Here is a 19,738-nt window from a genome sequence, read left to right as displayed (position 1 = left end):
TGGGGTCAGGAAAGTAGAGTTGAGACCAAGCCAGAGGTTTGATATGTTCCCAACAGATTTAACATTGGGTTTTGAATTACTGTAAGTATAATTAAATGCATTTGCCATGTTAATCAGGTCTAATATCATCATTCATTATTTATACTTAAACTTCCATGCAGATAGGTTTTAGAATTTTTACTTAACAGGTAATGTCAGCAGTGTAATGTACAATTCATTAATGCTCTTATTGAATTATGACATCGGCTCAAAAGGCCAACTGATCTAAGTCCTACATTCAAATGACTGAAGGATTATAGGAACTGTACAATGGGGGTCAATTTGCTATTTGTACAATGGGTGTCACTACTGAGTTTAATTCAACCCATTTTCCCCATTAACTACCCACTTGCCTCTGCTGAGAGAATGGGAAGTTGAAACGATAAATGGAATTCCACTCCTTATAAAAGCTTATTTGGGTTTTAGTTTTGATGTGTTGGAGCACATGGCTCTTAGCATTGGATCTAAGGTCAGCTTCAACATGTTTCCAACAGACTTGACATTCATTTTCAAATCCAGTAAGGTATAATGAAATGCATTCGCCATGTTAATCAGGTCTAATATCATCATTCATTATTTACCCTCCAGCTTTCATAAAGATAGGTTTTAGAATTTTCACTTAAAAGGCAATGTCAGCATTATACATATATAGTTTGATTCTTTAATATTATTCCTTAATAATGTAATTCTAGGTTGCATAATTTTGTTTTGTTGAGAAATGTTGACACTTGGTGCTTCTTTGAAGTTGTTGAGACATGCAAAATTCTGAAAGGGCTTGACAGGGTAGACACTGTGAGGTGATGCCCAGAACATATATGCATAACTTCATGGTAAAGAATCACTCATTTAGGCAATGAGGACACATCTCTCTATTCAAAGGGTGGTGGCTGTAGATCCCATTACCTCCTGAGACATTGTGCCCAATGTACCCAAAGATCTGCAGGTGAAAAAGCAGCCTGTTCAACTACATGAAGACTCATGGTACAAACAATTTTAGGTAGATGCAACACTTGCCACTGCCAGACGTCAAAGAGATACCTAGTAGATTAGATTAGATTCCCTACAGTGTGGAAACAGGCCCTTCAGCCCAACAAGACGACACCGACACTCTGAAGAGTAACCCACCCAGACCTACTTCTCTCTGACTAATGGACCTAGCACTGTGGGCAATTTAGCATTGCCAATTCACCTGGCCTGCACATCTTTGGACTGTGGGAGGAAACCAGAGCACCCGAAGGAAACCCACGCAGACACGGGGCGAATGTGCAAACTCCTAGCAGACAGTCCCCCAAGGCTGGGACCCTGGAGCTGTGAGGCTGTAGTGCTAACTACTGACCCACTGTGCCGCCCGTACATACATGACTTGGAGGTGCCAGTTTTGAAGAGATGTACAAAGTTAAAAATCTCACAGCACCAGATTACACTCCAACAGATTTATCTGGAAGCACTAGCTTTCGGAGCACTGCTCCTTCATCACATGGTTGTGACAATACCAGTGTTGTATGATTTTAACTTAGTATGTGCACAGTAAAGGAAAAGATAAATGGACAAATTCGAGGAATATATTGCATCTCAGAAGAAGATTACTGATGAAAGATGTTTTTAAACCAGGCTTCAAGCTGAGGCAGGAAGTATTGATTAACATGTAATAGATTTGTAGAAAAATGCTTCCAGTCTTGTGAATCCCTATCCACAGCCTCATTAAAGATACAACTTTAGTCAGAGTAATAAATAGCCAGTTCTGAGACAAATGTAACTCTCCAGTAAATAGTTGATACTTGCAGAGGAACAGAAGACAGTAAAGTAGCAATGGGAAAGAACCTAACATTCTACTTCATTCAATCAACTCAAAAAATTCGAACTAGCTTGTCAATAATGGATCTTAGATAGTAGCGACTGTGTCGAATTGCACTGCACTAGTCAAAGAGAAGAGTTAGTACAATAATTGGAAACAGAGGAAGGAATTAGATAGTTGAAGACAAATGCAATGGGATCTTTAATGGTGATTTAGTTAGTCAAATTGTCAAAAGGTACAGAGGTTTTTCAAAAAAAGTTGTTCATGGGATGGTAGCATCATTGGCTAGGCAAGTACATACTCCCTAACACTAATTGCCCTCAGGAAGATGGTGGTGAATTACCTTCTTAAAGGACTAGTCCTTTAGGTGCAGGACATCCACAGTACAGTTAGAGAGGGAGACCCAGGATTTTCACCGAGCGACAGTGAAGGAAGTCAGGATAGTGAGTGGCTTGCAGGTGGTAGTGTTACAAAGCATCAGCTGCCCATGCCCTTCCAGGTGAGAATGGCTGAGGGTTCGGAATGTGCAGTCACAAAGGAGTCTGAAAACAATCTGAAATAGACCCAGCATTTCTCTGCCCTCATGGACATGGTATATTCTCTAATGTAAATGAAACGGTGACAGTAATAGAGTGTGAGGTGAGCAAACCATTCTAGATTAGGTGCAATGCCACCAGCTTGATATTGGAAGCTGAGGGGTTATTTGATGAGGATGAAGCCTTTTCCGAATGCAACACACAAATATCTACCAACGGAGTGTAAACGTGCCCAATTAGAGAGAGAAGTGACAGTTGCAGTATTTGAGAATTACAAATTCCGCCAATTTGTGTAGGCACACAGTAATGCAGTGGGAGAGGTATGAAGGGATCACTGTATGAAATGCCACACAAGATAGTAGCGCATTGTGTTTAAATTGCGTAAGTATAGATTGACAGTACAATACAAGGCAAGGGACTGTAAGGGCCTGTTGATTCAAAGCTACATATTTAGAACTGACAGCACAAGATATCAAAGGTGATTGAGTGCCTGGCTGAGTGATATTCTGTCTCTTGATGTTGCAAGCAAGCTGCAGTCTGAGAAAGACCAATCAGTGCAAAAAGTTGACTGATTGATAGAACTTCTGTTGACAAAGTACAACAAAGCCACCAAAGATTCAAAAGTCTGAAGTTCAGCCTGGTACATCACCTCATGCAATGGCGTGTGGCTCAGTGGTTAGTAGAGTCATAGAGTCAGAGAGATGTACAGCATGGAAACAGACCCTTCAGTCTAACACATCCATGCCGACCAGATATCCCAACCCAATCTCGTCCCACCTGCCAGCACCCAGCCCATATCCCTCCAAACCCTTCCTATTCATATACCCATCCAAATGCCTCTTAAATGTTGCAATTGTACCAGACTCCACCACATCCTCTGGCAGCTCATTTCATACATGTACTACCCTCTGCATGAAAAGGTTGCCCCTTAGCTCTCTTTTATATCTTTCCCCTCTCACCCTAAACCTATGCCCTCTAGTTCTGGACTCCCCAACCCCAGGAAAAAGACTTTGTTTATTTATCCTATCCATGCCCGTCATAATTTTGTAAACCTCTATAAGGTCACCCCTCAGTCTCTGAAGCTCCAGGGAAAACAGCCCCAGCCTGTTCAGCCTCTCCCTGTAGCTCAGATCCTCCAACCCTGACAACATCCTTGTACATCTTTTCTGAACCCTTTCAAGTTTCACAACATCTTTTCCTATAGGAAGGAGACCAGAATTGCATGCAATATTCCAACAGCGGTCTAACCAATGTTCTGTACAGCTGCAACATGACCTCCCAACTCCTGTACTCAATACTCTGACCAATAAAGCAAAGCATACTAAACATCTTCTTCACTATCCTATCTACCTGTGACTCCACTTTCAAGGAGCTATGAACCTGCACTCCACGGTCTCTTTGTTCAGCAACACTCCCTAGGACCTTACCATTAAGTGTATAAGTCCTGCTAAGATTTGCTTTCCCAAAATGCAGCACCTCGCATTTATCTGAATTAAACTCCATCTGCCATTTCTCAGCCCATCTGGTCCAGATCCTGTTGTAATCTGAGGTTACCTTCTTGGCTGTCCACTACACCTCCAATTTTGGTGTCATCTGCAAATTTACTAACTGTACCTCTTATGCTCGCATCCAAATCATTTATATAAGTACAAAAAGTAGAGGGCCCAGCACTAATCCTTGTGGCACTCCACTGGTCACAGACCTCCAATCTGAAAAACAACCATCCACCACCACCCTATGTCTTCTACCTTTGAGCCAGTTCTGTATCCAAATGGCTAGTTCTCCCTGTATTCCATGAGATCTAACCTTGCTAATCAATCTCCCATGGGGAACCTCATCGAATGCCTTACTGAAGTCCATATAGATTCCATCTGCTGCTCTGCCCTCATCAATCTTCTTAGTTACTTCTTCAAAAAACTCAATCAAGTTTGTGAGACATGACTCCCCACGCACAAAGCCATGTTGACTATCCCTAATCAGTCCTTGACTTTCCAAATACATGTGCATCCTGTCCCTCAGGATTCCATCCAACAACTTGCCCACCACTGAGGTCAGGCTCACCGGTCTATAGTTCCCTGGCTTGTCTTTACTGCCCTTCTTAAACAGTGGCAGCACGTTTGCCAACCTCCAGTCTTCTGCTGCCTCGCAGCACTAGGGGCACAGGTTCAATTCCAGCCTGAGGCGACTGACCGTGTGGAGTTAGCATATTCTCCCTATGTCTGCGTGGTTTTATTCCGGGTACTGTGGTTTCCTCCCATGGACCAAAGATGTGCAAGTTAAGTGTCTTGGCCATGCTATATTGCCCATAGTGCGTAGGCTATGTGGATTAATTAAAAGGCAGGGTTAGAGGGATATGGTGGTGGGTCTGGGTGTGATGCTGTTCAGAGGGTTGACGTGGACTTGATGGGCTGAAGGCTTGCTTCTGCACTGTAGGGCTAAGAGTAAATAATGAGTAGAACAAGCTAATGGAAACACAAAGCACTTTAGCAGAACCCATCTGTTTCATTTGTGTCCTTTACGAAGGAAATCTGCCACCCTTATCGAATCTGGCCAATGTGTGATTTACAATGTATACGGATGTGGATAGTCGTAACTTCACTCTGAAATGACCTAGGAAGCCATTCAATTCAAGGGCAGTTGGGGTGGATAATATATTGTCCTTGCTAGTGTTACTGACAGCCTGTGAAAGAATAAATTTGAAACTTCCATTGCAAAAATTGAGAATTCCTTTGCTTTAAAAAAAATTCTAATGAATTTCTTTGATATCAAGAGTTTAAACGTAACTGTGTGTTGAAGCACATCAACCAAAGGCTCAGGTCAGAACATTTCTCTTGAAAAGCTTTGGGATTTTCAATTTCCAATTTGGGTTTGATCTATTTTTTGCCATGTAGCATTTAGAACATAGAACATAGAAAAGTACAGCACAGAAAAGTCCTTTTGGCCCTCGATGTTGTGCCAAGATTTAATCCTAATGTAAAATATAATGACTTAACCTACGCACCCCTCAACCCATTGCTATCCATGTGCATGTCCAGCAGTCACTTAAATGTCCCCAATGACTCTGCTTCCACCACCACAGCTGGCAACGCATTCCATGCATTCACAACTCTCTGCATAAAGAACTTACTTCTAACGTCTCCTTTATACCTTCCTCCTAATATCTTCAAACTATGACTTCTTGTACCAGTTAATCCTGCCCTGAAGAAAAGTCTCTGGCTATTGACCCTATCTATTCCTCTCATTATTTAGTACACCTCGATCAGGTCTCCTCTCTTCCTCCTTCTCTCCAATACACCGTATCCAAAATGAAGTCAATTCACATCATGTGAACTTACTTTGCAAATATAGAGTTCAGAAAATGTAGCAGAGTTTATGGAGTCAAGGACACCCAGCCATTAAAATGCCCAACAACCAAGTTGACATTCAACTTGCAAAAGAAACAAAATAATTGAAAAATGAGTTCAAGGTAACATTTTGGTCTTTGATTATCATAATGGACTCAAAAGTGGCATTATGGTCATAGAGTCATAGACATGTACAGCATGGAAACAGACCCTTCGGTCCAACCCGTCCATGCCGACCAGATATCCCAACCCAATCTAGTCCCACCTGCCAGCACCTGGCCCATATCCCTCCAAACCCTTCCTATTCATATACCCATCCAAATGCCTCTAAAATGTTACAATTGTACCAGCCTCCACCACATCCTCTGACAGCTCATTCCATACGCGTACCACCCTCTGCTTGAAAAGGTTGCCCCTTAGCTCTCTTTTATATCTTTCCCCTCTCACCCTAAACCTATGTCCTCTAGTTCTGGACACCCCGACCCCAGGGAAAAGACTTTGTCTATTTATCCAATCCATGCCCCTCATAGTTTTGTAAACCTCTATAAGGTCACCCCTCGGTCTCCGATGCTCCAGGGAAAACAGCCCCAGCCTGTTCAGCCTCTCCCTGTAGCTCAGATCCTCCAACCCTGGCAACATAATTGCCTCTCAACTTTTGATAGACCCACACCATCCTAACTTGGAACTGTGTTGTTGTTCCTTCACTGTCACTGAGTCAAAATCCTGGGACTCCTTCCATAACAGTACTATGGGTGTTTCCACACCCCAAGAGCTGCAACTGTTGAAAAAGTTAGCTCATCATCACCTTCTCAAGGGCAATTGGAATTGTTAATAAATGCCAGCCTAACCAGCGATGCCTACATCTTATCAATAACTATAATTAAATATTTGTAAATATACAGCTACCAGGAATATAGAGAAAGTTCATGTTTCCAAGCAACAACAATCACTAGGATGTGTGTCCCATCAACTCTTTAGGATAGATAAAGAAGTCATTCAGTGAGCGGCTGAGTTATATAGACTAGGAAAATCTAAAGTTGGATTATCAATCTATGCTGAACTATCTAGGAGGATAGTACCAGTGCTTCCAATGGCCCTCTGTAACTCCCAGTATTTATTGAAGATAGGGAGTGATTCATCCTGTGGTAAAACCATCTACTGATGCACAATTTTATACCTTGCACATTTTTAAGACATCACTCATAGGGCATGAGTGTCACTAGCTGGGCTCGTGTTTAATATCCATCCCTAATTACCCTTGAGGAAGTGGATTGCCTTAACTGCTACAGTCGATATATCATAGGTAGACCCACTGTGCAAATAGGGGGAAATTCCTGAATTGTGACCAAGGGCTACTGAAGGAACAGTGATATATTTCCAAGCAAGGATGGTGAATGGTTCAGAGGAGGACTTATAGATGGTAGGTTATTTTTAAAATTCATTCATGGGACATGGATGTCATTGGCCAGACCAATATTTTTGGACATCCCTAATTGCCCAGAGGCCAGTTGACAGTCAACCATATTGCTATGAGTCTGAAGTCACACAGTGGGCAGACCAGATAAGGACAGCAGATTTCCTTCCTTAAAGGTCATTAGTGAACCAGATGGGTTTTTTTCTCCAACAAACAACAACAGTTTTGTAGTAATCATCAGACTCAAAATCCCAAACTTTTAATCAAATTTGCCATCTGCCATAGCAGGATTTGAACCCAGCTCCCCAGGACATTGCCTGGGTCACCTAGACTAAGAGTCTGGTGATAATACCACTAAACTATCAGCTCCTCGTATCTGCAGTTGCTACCTCTCACCTTCTAGATAGTGGTGGGTTTGAAAGGAATAAATGCCTTCAGGACAGAAAGGAAGAACATTGGTGGGAAAGATGCATTGCATTTTGAGAAATGTGGCACGGTGGCTCAGTGGTTAGCACTGCTGCCCCACAGTGCCAGGGTCCCAGGTTCAATTCTGGCCTTGGGTGGCTGTCTGTGTGGAGTTTGCACATTCACATTGTGGGTTTGCTCTGGTTTCCTCCCACAGTCTAAAGGTCAGGTGAGTTGGCCATGCTAAATTGCCCATAGTGTTAGGTGCATTAGTCAGAGGGAAATGGGTCTGGGTGGGTTACTCATCAGAGGGTTGGTGTGTGGACTTGTTGGGCCGAAGGGCCTGTTTCCATACTGTAGGGAATTGGATTCAATCTAAATCCCTTGCTGCACACCCAATGAAATATTGACCTATTCAAAAATTATTCCTTAGCAATTTGAAGGCTTTTGAAGCAAGGGGAACTTTTGTCTGTGTTCTTGAGGCAGTATGAGATTTTTAATTAGATATTTTCTGTCCTAAAACAAGGATGAGATGTGCAGGCTGGCTGAAAATTGGCATCATGAATGGAGAAAACAAGAAACTAGTGACAACATCAAGGCCTAATCACCTGAATTCTGTCAGCTTCTATTGATTGGAGGCCTGATGCTATCAGTGCTGATTGTTTGTCTCCCCCCACCCCAGTAACACAGGGATAAAGTGCATCAGACTGATACCTTCTCCAGCAGGCACACGATGATTGAATTTACTTGAGGAAGCAGGTACACAGTCTTCCAGGAGATGCAGGCTGTGCTGCATGAACAGGAACATGCCTCTCTTGAAAACAAAAGTTAATCAGTGTTTGGAAAATGAGAGCCCAGTCAATAAGCAGTGAGGAATCTGTTGTTAATTGGACAGGATAACAGGAAATCACAATTGAAGCACCATTTTATGACCATCACTGAGAAACACACAAACTTGGAGGTGAAGCTGAAATTGAAATGTGCTGAACGTGTGATTGAGTGCCCATTTTAAAATTGAAATGGTGCTCTTGGTGGAAATCACCGTAAACGACATTACTGTATGAATAAGAAATAGCTACTTGTATCAACTTGCTCTTCCTCTCTATTTTAATAGAGGCATTACTTAACATAAGCAGGTTAACTGCCCTGATAAAATAACAGGGAGAGGAATTTGCTATAAATCCAATATAGATTCATACAGTAACGTTAGTGAATGTAGACTCCAATCTGGAGTAAGTATGTTAATTGACAGCTCTCAAAATATATTGGCATTTTATCAACAGTGTGCCAGGGGGTGATTTAGCAATCCATTCCCTTCGCTGAATTATCAGCATCTTTTACATATTCAAGGCTGCCATTTCACTGCAGTACTGTGAAAGTGTTGCACCAGTTGGGGTACTGTCTTGTGGAATAAATGCTCATTAACTGAGGTGTAAGAAGAGTTGCATATCCTTGTACACCAGTGGGTGAAAGTAAGCACACAGGTGCAGCAGGTAGTGATGAAGATAAATGGTATGTTGGGCTTCATAGTGAGAGGATGTGAATACAGGACTGCAATTGTACAGGGCCTTGGTGAGACTACACCTGGAATACTGTGTGCAGTCCTAAACCATGGAAAGACGTTCTGGCTAAGGAGGGAGTGCAGAAAAGATTTACCAGATTGATTCCTGTGATGGCAATGAAAAATAAATTTACAATCATAGAATCCCTACATTGTGGAAGCAGGCCATTCAGTCCACACCAACCCTGTGAAGGACATCCCACCCCCAATCCTAATGGCCAACCCTGGACACTACAGTTTAGCATGGCCAATCCACCAAATCTTTGGACTGTAGGAGGAAGTCCACACAGACACGAGGAGAACGTGCAAACTCCACACAGACAGTCACCAAGGGTGGAATCAAACCCAGGTCTCTGGTGCTATGAGGCAGCAGAGCTAACCACTGAGCTACCTTAGATTAGTTGGGACCATATCCATTGGAATTCTGAAGAATGAATGAGGAACTCATCAAAACCAAGAAAATTCCAGCAAGGTGAGACAGGCTAAGATCAGGAGAGGTGTTCCCAGTAACAGGGAGACCAGAACTAGGGGTCAAAGCCTCAGGATATCTGGTAGGCCATTTAGGACTGGAATGAGAAATTTCTTCACCAGGGAGGGATGAACTTGTGAAATTCTCTGACATAGAAAGTGGTTGAGGCTGAAATAATGAGTGTTTTTAAGAAGGAGTTCAATATAGTTCTGAGAGCTAAAGTGATCAACCAGAAACAGGGAATAACCGGTGGTTAGCCTTGACCATGTTGAATAGCCAGCTCCTGCTCCTATTTGCTATTCTATATTTTTAATTGAGGACCTGTTCACTCACTCAGCTTGATAAACAAAGTGCTGCAGCACTAGCTGCAGAAAAATGTGGGAGGTTTGCGTCACGGCCAATGCCCATCCTTCCACTCACCAAAACCAGTTTCTGGTTAGACTTTGATGTGGGTCTAATCCCATATTCACAGGGGCCTATTGTTTTAAAACCCTGGCATGAGACCCTTTTTAAAGTGTTCAGGGAAAATTAAGGGGTTAGGAACATTACTAATCCTTTTTTGAGGAACATACCTCCTGCTAAAGACTGCCACAGAGAATTTAACCTTCATCAGGAGCTGCATCAGGACACTATTCAAAAGAGCTACTACACACTGCAGTACACCAGAACTGCAAAAAGAGGAAGAGGAACACCTATACAAGGTATTCGCCAAAAACGGATACCAGCGCAACTTTATCAACAGATGCCTAAGAGATAGACCACGGAACGAGGACATGCCACAACCAAAAGGACTAGCCACACTACCATACATCAGGAGCGTTTCAGAACTGACAGCCAGACTACTGCGACCCCTAGGACTCATAACGGTACACAAACCAACAGCCACGCTCAGACAACAACTTACTAGAACAAAGGAGCCAATACCCAACATGAGCAAACTAATGTAGTTTATAAAATACCATGCAAGGACTGCACAAAACACTATATAGGACAAACAGGAAGACAGCTAACAATCCGCATACATGAACACCAACTAGCCACGAAACGACACGACCAGCTATCCCTAGTAGCCACACACTCAGACAACAAGCAACATGAATTCGACTGGGAAAACACTACTATCATAGGGCAAGCCAGACAGAGAGCAGTCAGGGAATTCCTAGAGGCATGGCATTCATCCACAAATTCCATCAACAGACACATCGACCAGGACCCAATATACCAATCACTACAGCGGACAGCTGAAACTGACACCCGGAAGCGGCAAGGACAGACCACTATAAATGCCGGAAGAAACATCAGAGAAGTGCTTCGCAGGAGGCTCCACAGCACTGATGATGTCTCCTAGCCAGGGGACGAAACGTTTGCAACAAAAACTTCCAGCTCGGCGAACAGAACCACTACAACAAGCACCCGAGCTACAAATCTTCGCACAAACTTTGAATTTAACCTTCAGTTGAAGCGTATTACCTTTGTTCTGGGTGTTGATATACCAATGCTATCTCTTGTTTTTTTTTCCAGATTTCCAATTTAGCAAAATTTATCAATATATGTGGCATGTAGCAAATCTGCAGGCATGAGTTGGCATTATTGAAACACCTAGAATGACAGGGTATAGTTTTATGATAAGGGGTAACAGATTTAAAACAGAACTGGGAAGAAATGTGGAATCCACTGCACCCAGAGTGTGATGGATGCTGGGTGATTAAGTGAATTTAAGGAGGAGATAGCTTTTTAATTAGAAATGGGCTGAAAGGTTGTGAAAGGTGGGCAGGAAAATGTTGTTGAAATAAACCATGATCATATCAAATGGCAAAGCAGCCTCAAGGGGCTGAATTATCTACTCCTCTTCCTTGTTCTTATGTTCATCCTCCTTTGCACCCTTATGTTTTATGTTCTCAGGACATTCTAACTGGATGGGGTTGGGATATCTGGTCGGCATGGACAGGTTGGACCGAAGGGTCTGTTTCCATGATGTACATCTCTATGACTCTATGATAAAACACTTTGCAGACAAGTAAATCCTTTTGAAAGTTAGACAGTACTCCAACACTGTGAAATTCAGCAACCAATTCAGATTCTCACTAAATACACTGAATTATTAATTCATCTGCATTTGTTGATGTGAATTTTGTTGAGGACAGCAGAAATTTACTTCTACCAAAAAAAGTGCACACAGGGTCAGGGTTTGATGTAAATTCTAATGAGAGCAGAATTCTAATTCAATCCTTTCCCGAACCAGGAGGAACTGGTAGTTCACAAACACAAAGACAGATAACAGAGTAAGACAGAATAATTGACCAAAGTAAAATCTATATAAAGGAAAGGTAGGGAGAGTAGAAAATCAATGGTTTGGTGTATAAGGATGACCTTGGGCTAAATTCAATAGTATTGAAGTTTCTGATTTAAAGACATACACACCAAAGTTGTTTTTTTGCCCCAGGAGAGATAGCTGTGGAGATTAATTGTCTCTGCTTGCTGCACATAGCCTCAATATTGTTGGCAGGGCCTGAACTTAGAAGTTTTCTGGGGAGGGAGAGAGAGTCAAAAGTGACCTCACTTTGCTCCTCAGCGCCTGAGCCAGCTCTATAGCAGGGAAGAGCAAATATATGCTTCAAAACTCAAAGGACTTTTGCTTGGTATGTGATCTCTAGTTCTAACTGCCAGTAATTCAAGCATAATTGTATGTTCCAGTGTGGAAACAGGCCCTTTGGTCCAACTAGTCCACACCAATACTCCGAAGATTAACCCACCCAGCCTATATTTACCCCAACCAGCACACCTCACATTATGGGCAATTTAGCATGGTCAATTCACCTGACCTGCACATTTTTGGAGTGTGGGAAGAAACCAGAGCACCCAGAAGAAACCCATGCAGATATGGAAGAATGGGCAAACTCCACACAGACAGTCGCCCGAGGCGGGAACCGAACCCGGGTCCCTGGTTTTGTGAGGCAGCAGTGCTAACTACTAAGCCACCATGCCTCCCCCAGAACCAATTCTGTAGCAGGCAAGAGCAAACATTTAAGAGCTATCTTAAATCATAAGTTCTCATTGTTCAAGCAGTTACATTTTTAGTGATCTGTTGGTTAAAATGTATTCATGGGTTGTGGGCATTGCTGGCTGAGCCAGCCTTTATTGCCCATTCTTAATTACACAAAGCGCAGTTAAGTGTCATCCACATCCCGGCTGGTCCGGAGGTCACATGTAGGCCATTTCCTTCCCTAAAGGACCTGAGTGAATCAGATTTTTTTCCCGAGCTCTTACAAGACCTCCTTTATACACAGTTCTTAGGTATTCTAAAATTCCATTACTATGGTGTTACATTCTTTTTCCCCTCAAGATTAGAGTGGTGCTGGAAAAGCACAGCCAGTCAAGCAGCATCCGAGGAGCAGGAAAATCAATGTTTTGGGCAGGAGCCCTTCATCAGGATTTCCTGAAGTAAATTCTAATGAGAGCAGAATTCTAAATTCAATCCTTCCACAAACCAGGAGGAACTTGTAGTTCACAAACACAAAGATAGATAACAGAGTAATCTGCTTCTCAGATGCTGCCTGACCTACTGTGCTTTTCCAGCACCACTCTAATCTCCAGCATCTGCAGTCCTCACTTTCGCCTATTGTTTTTCCCCCGACAATCACAACTGGCTTCATGGTCATTGTTAGACTCTTAATTCCAGATTTTTATTGAATTCAAATTCCACCAATCTGCCAAAGGGGGCTTTGAACCTGGGTTTCTGGGTGAGTAACCCAGTGATAATGCCATTAGGCCATCACCTCCACATTCGCTTTCGATTATTAAACACTGTAGGTGATTAAGTGTGTGTGTAAGCGTGTTAAATTTGATAAGTTTCTGCAGATATTCTTTCTCCACCCAACAAGGTTGGAATGTAGCACATACACACCTCAGTTCATCCTAAAACACTTGGCAGACAAACAAATCCTTTTGAAAGTTAGACAGTACTTCAACACTGTGAAATTCAGCAACAAATTCAGGTTCTCATCAAATACACTGAATTATTAATTCATCTGCATTTGTTGATGTGAATTGGTCATGTTGCTGTCGGGTAAAACAACTTTATGCTCTTAAAAAATAATCTGCCTTCTTGAATGTCCAATTACCAGCCAATGAATTAAAAATCAATATTTGCTACAAACTCAACTTTACTACACAGTGGACTTTTAAAACACAGCATTCCCAGTCAGAAGGAAGAATGTTACCAATTACCAGGTTATAGTCCAACAGGTTTATTTGGAAGCACTAGCTTTCGGAGTGCTGCTCCTTCATCAGGTGGTTGTGGAGTGTACCACAACTACCTGATGAAGGAGAAGCACTCTGAAAGCTCGTGTTTCCAAAAATACCTGTTGGACTATAACCTCATGTTGTGTGATTTTTATCTTTGTACACCCCAGTCCAACACCAGCATCTCCAAATCATGACCAATTATCAGAACCAGTTTGCAAGAGATTGGGGAATTATAATGGATACTTCTCCTTATCACCTTTTAGTTTTGTGCTTGAATATATATACATTTTGCCATATCCATCCAAGTCTTCATTTACAAAGCTTGCATCTCTCACATGAAATACAAATTGCATTTATTTTTAAATCTACCTTACGTTGTCTACGTGTTTAGGTTCCTGTGTTAATCTTGGGTTTGGCCTCTCATGATCACTGATGTTGATATCATTTTATTCTGACCTTTGTGTAATTTCCTTTCCCCATTCCAGGCAACGGGACATTGATTGGTGCTTCTACCAACGTGGTATGTGCAGGAATAGCGGAACAACATGGTTATGGCTTCTCCTTCATGGCCTTTTTCAGGTAAAATGGCTTGAAAACTTTGTCTAAATGCAAGAAGATACTAAATACACTCGCAGAACGAACATACGTTTTGCGAACGAATTACAATTTAGATACATTTTAGTGGTAAGAGCATTAATGACACCAAAAATGAGTCTAAGTAGAATAGAGAAGCATAGTATTGTGGGATCGTGTTCAAATAATGACTAGAATCAGTGAGTGGCGAAAATAGCCTCTTTTATTTAGCAATCACATTACAAGTTCAAGGCGGCAATAGAATCCTGAAATACAGCTCTTACAAGAGCCCCTTTATACATGGTTCTTGTGTATATTAAAATTCCATTACTATGGTGTTACGTTCTTTTATCTATAGTACACAACAATTTAACAGGCTTCTGTCCTGGGAGACAGGAGATGGGTTAAAACATGCTCAATGTTGGCTGCTGCTTCTGATGGGATGTCTGTCCGGTCTGCTTGGATAATTAGGAGGTGTTAGTCCTTTTGTCTTTTAAATTAGAAAATATTAGTCAAAATGCTAGGACTCTATGCTCTAAATAAGTTAAAAATTGTACATCTACTTAATAGAAGAATAAAGGATATTAAACTGATTACTGCAGCTGGGTTATGAGATTTATTTACTATTTGCCGGCATCAGTTTTATTTAACAGGTACTTTCTAATTGGAGAATCTATTCAGGTTCAGGAGATGGTTGGTAAGGGCCATTCCTGATGAAGAGCTTATGCTTGAAACGTTGAATTCTCTATTCCTGAGATGCTGCCTGGCCTGCTGTGCTTTGACCAGCAACACATTTGCAGCTGTGATCTCCAGCATCTGTAGACCTCATTTTTTACTCGCTGATTAATATTATACTGTTTTGTGGAGACTTGATGGGGATGGTATTGTTCTGTCTGCTGCACTTATTCAGAGGTAAACACTGCTGGGAGCAGGGGCTGATAAGGTGTGAAAATGCAGTCATGAGTTTGAAAGGGTTGTTTTTGAATTTGGATATTAAAATATACTACAAAACTGGGGTTTAATGAATGAATGAATGAAACTGTTATAGTAAATAATGGGTTAGTAAAGGGTTATGATTGAATAAATGAATGAATAGGAACCTGGAGTTAATGAATATAGCAAGCTGGTGAGTGAGTTAATAAAGATATCACACAATATCTCACAAGATCCAAAGATACCTATTAATAAATCAATATATCCAGCAGTGGAGGCTAATAAGTCCATAAATAGAAAATGTAAACTCAGCTTTAGGCTCCAATTCCAGAAGGATAGAATTGAAAAATAGGGATGTTATGTTAAACCTGTGTTGAACCTTAGTTGAGATTAGAGTGGTGCTGGAAAAGCACAGCAGGTCAAGCAGCATCTAAGGAGCAGGAAAATCGACATTTTGGGCAAAAGCCCTTCATCCATTCCTGAAGAAGGGTTTTTGCCCGAAATGTTGATTTTCCTGCTCCTTGGATGCTGCCTGACCTGCTTTGCTTTTCCAGCACCACCCTAAGCTCCAACATCTGCAGGACCACTTCTGTGCAGTTGAACTTTAGTTGGACAATACTGGAGAGCTGTGAACAGTTCTGGCCTTCATTTTAGAAAGGGATGTAGTGGCATTGGCAAAAGCTCAAAGAAAATTCCCAAAGATGGTGCAAGATGCTTCAACTTGTGGATCAAAGCAAGACACCAGAAGAAGAAAGCAGTCATTAATGAGTCAAGTAGGGAATTCAAGAGAAATATCTTCTTTCAAAGTATGGTTATGTCAAGGATCTCCCAATCACAAGAACTACATCAGGTAAATAACATCGATACATTGAAGGGGAAGTTAGGTGAGGACAATAGAGAGCAAGAAATGGAAGTATCTGCTAATGGGGTTAGTTGGAAAGAATTGGAATGAGACTTATCTGGGGTAGAGACTGGTCAGCTGACTAATTGGTTTCTCTGCTGTAGGATCATATATGATAAACAAACATCGTGAGACCATAAGAGCTGAAATTAGACCATTCAGCACAATGAGTCTGCTTCACGATTTGATCATGGCTGATAGGTTTTTCAACCCAATTCTCCTGCTTTCTCCCCATAACCTTTGATCCCCTTGGCAATCAAGAACCTATCTACCTCTGTTTTAAATATACCTCCACAGGTATATTTAATTAATTGACCTCCACAGCCCTCTGAGGCAATGAATTCCACAGATTCCCCATTCTCTGGCTAAAGAAGTTTCTCCTTATCTCCATTCTAAAGGATCTTCCCTTTATTCTAAAGCTGTGCCCTTGGGTTCTCATCTCTCCTGCCAATGGAAACATCTTCCCAACATTCCCTCTGTCCAGGCCATTCAGTATTCTGTAAGTTTCAATCAGATCATCCACATCCTTTTAAACACCATCGAGGAAAAACCCAGAATCCTCAAATGTTCCTCATTCCTGGGATCGTTCTCATGAACCTCCTCTGGACCTGCTCCATGGCCAGTATATCCTTCCTGAGGTATGGGGCCCAAAATTGCTCAAAATGCTCTAAGTGTGGTGTGACCAGAGCCTTATAAAGCTTCAGAAGTACAGCCCTGCTTTTATATTCTAGTCCTCTTGAGATGTATGCTGCAAATGTGTTGCTGGTCAAAGCACAGCAGGCCAGGCAGCATCTCAGGAATAGAGAATTCGACGTTTCGAGCATAAGCCCTTCATCAGGAATAAGAGAGAGAGAGCCAAGCAGGCTAAGATAAAAGGTAGGGAGGAGGGACTAGGGGGAGGGGCGATGGAGGTGGGATAGGTGGAAGGAGGTCAAGGTGAGGGTGATAGGCCGGAGTGGGGTGGGGGCGGAGAGGTCAGGAAGAGGATTGCAGGTTAGGAGGGCGGTGCTGAGTTGAGGGAACCGACTGAGACAAGGTGGGGGGAGGGGAAATGAGGAAACTGGAGAAATCTGAATTCATACCTTGTGGTTGGAGGGTTCCCAGGCGGAAGATGAGGCGCTCCTCCAGCCGTCGTGTAGTTGTGTTCTGCCGGTGGAGGAGTCCAAGGACCTGCATGTCCTCGGTGGAGTGGGAGGGAGAGTTAAAGTGTTGAGCCACGGGGTGATTGGGTTGGTTGGTTCGGGTGGCCCGGAGGTGTTCTCTGAAGCGTTCAGCAAGTAAGCGGCTTGTCTCACCAATATAGAGGAGGCCACATCGGGTGCAGCGGATGCAATAGATGATGTGTGTGGAGGTACAGGTGAACTTGTGGCGGATATGGAAGGATCCCTTGGGGCCTTGGAGGGAAGTGAGTGTGGAGGTGTGGGCGCAAGTTTTACATTTCCTGCGGTTGCAGGGGAAGGTGCCGGGGGTGGAGGTTGGGTTGGTGGGGGGTGTGGATCTGACGAGGGAGTCACGAAGGGAGTGGTCCTTGCGGAACGCTGATAGGGGAGGGGAGGGAAATATATCCTTGGTGGTGGGGTCCGTTTGGAGGTGGCGGAAATGGCGGCGGATGATACGTTGTATGCGGAGGTTGGTGGGGTGGTAGGTGAGAACCAGTGGGGTTCTGTCTTGGTGGCGGTTGGAGGGGCGGGGCTCAAGGGCGGAGGAGCGGGAAGTGGAGGAGATGCGGTGGAGGGCATCGTCGATCACGTCTGGGGGGAATCTGCGGTCCTTGAAGAAGGAGGCCATCTGGGCTGTGCGGTGTTGGAATTGGTCCTCCTGGGAGCAGATGCGGCGGAGACGAAGGAATTGGGAATATGGGATGGCGTTTTTACAGGGGGCAGGGTGGGAGGAGGTGTAGTCCAGGTAGCTGTGGGAGTCAGTCGGTTTATAATAGATGTCTGTGTTGAGTCGGTCGCCCGAGATAGAAATGGAAAGGTCTAGGAAGGGGAGGGAGGAGTCTGAGACAGTCCAGCTGAATTTCAGGTCAGGATGGAAGGTGTTAGTAAAGTTGATGAACTGTTCAACCTCCTCGTGGGAGCACGAGGCAGCGCCGATACAGTCATCGATGTAGCGGAGGAAAAGGTGGGGGGTGGTGCCAGTGTAGTTGCGGAAGATGGACTGTTCCACATATCCTACGAAGAGGCAGGCATAGCTGGGGCCCATGCGGGTGCCCATGGCAACTCCTTTAGTTTGGAGGAAGTGGGAGGATTGAAAAGAGAAGTTATTCAGGGTGAGGACCAGTTCAGTCAGTCGAAGGAGGGTGTCAGTGGAAGGGTACTGGTTGGTGCGGCGGGAAAGGAAGAAGCGGAGGGCTTTGAGTCCTTCGTGATGGGGGATGGAGGTGTACAGGGACTGGATGTCCATAGTGAAAATAAGGCGTTGGGGACCGGGGAAGGGAAAATCCTGGAGGAGGTGGAGGGCGTGGGTGGCGTCCCGAACGTAGGTGGGGAGTTCTTGGACTAAAGGGGACAGGACCGTGTCGAGGTATTGGGAGATGAGTTCGGTGGGGCAGGAGCAGGCTGAGACAATGGGTCGGCCGGGGCATGCAGGTTTGTGGATTTTGGGCAGGAGGTAGAAACGGGCGGTGAGGGGTTGTGGGACTATGAGGTTGGAGGCGGTGGATGGGAGATCCCCTGAGGTGATGAGGTCCTGGATGGTCTGGGAGATGATGGTTTGGTGGTGGGAGGTGGGGTCGTGGTCAAGGGGGCGATAAGAGGAGGCGTCCGCGAGCTGGCGTTTGGCTTCAGCGGTATACAGGTCAGTGCGCCAAACTACCACCGCGCCTCCCTTGTCTGCGGGTTTGATGGTGAGGTTGGGATTGGAGTGGAGGGAGTGGAGGGCTGCACGTTCTGAGGGTGAGAGGTTGGAGTGGGTGAGAGGGGTGGACAGGTTGAGTCGGTTGATGTCACGGCGGCAGTTGGCTATAAAGAGGTCGAGGGCGGGTAGGAGGCCAGCACGGGGTGTCCAGGTGGATGGGGTGTGTTGGAGGCGGGAGAAGGGGTCGTCAGAGGGTGGGCGGGAGTCTTGGTTGTGGAAGTAGGCACGGAGGCAAAGGCGGCGGAAGAATTGTTCAATATCTCGCCGCGTGTTGAACTCATTAATCCGAGGGCGTAGGGGAACGAAGGTGAAGCCCCTGCTGAGGACTGATCTTTCATCCTCAGAGAGGGGGAGGTCTGGAGGGATGGTGAAAATCCGGCATGGCTGGGAGCTAGGACCTGGTGTGGGACTGGAGCTGGAGCTGGGGCTGGGGGCGGGGTTAGGGGCGGGGACAGAGATCGAAGTAGGGGCGGAGTTAGACGTGGTGACGTTGCTCGATGTGGGGGCGGGGTCATGCGTCGTGACGGAAATAAGCGTGGGGGCGGGGTTACGTGAAGCGACGAAAGACGGCGTGGGGGCGGGGTTATGTGTGGTGACGAAGGTTTGCGTGGGGGCGGGGTTACGCGTAGTGACGAAAGACGGCGTGGGGGCGGGGAAACCTGAG

General features: G+C 44.2%; 1 protein-coding gene across 1 annotated transcript in view; it reads left to right on the top strand.

Annotated features, from left to right (window-relative positions):
- Positions 1-19,738, top strand: part of oca2 (oculocutaneous albinism II) — a 539,836-nt gene that overhangs the window by 443,936 nt on the left and 76,162 nt on the right. Inside the window, exon 23 of the mRNA XM_060826999.1 lies at positions 14,294-14,387. Coding sequence (XP_060682982.1) covers positions 14,294-14,387 — 94 coding nt within the window. The remainder of the gene's footprint in view (positions 1-14,293; positions 14,388-19,738) is intronic.

This window comes from Hemiscyllium ocellatum, chromosome 6, assembly GCF_020745735.1.
Source record: "Hemiscyllium ocellatum isolate sHemOce1 chromosome 6, sHemOce1.pat.X.cur, whole genome shotgun sequence".
Lineage (NCBI taxonomy): Eukaryota > Metazoa > Chordata > Chondrichthyes > Orectolobiformes > Hemiscylliidae > Hemiscyllium > Hemiscyllium ocellatum.
This window is presented reverse-complemented; position numbering and strand designations above follow the sequence as displayed.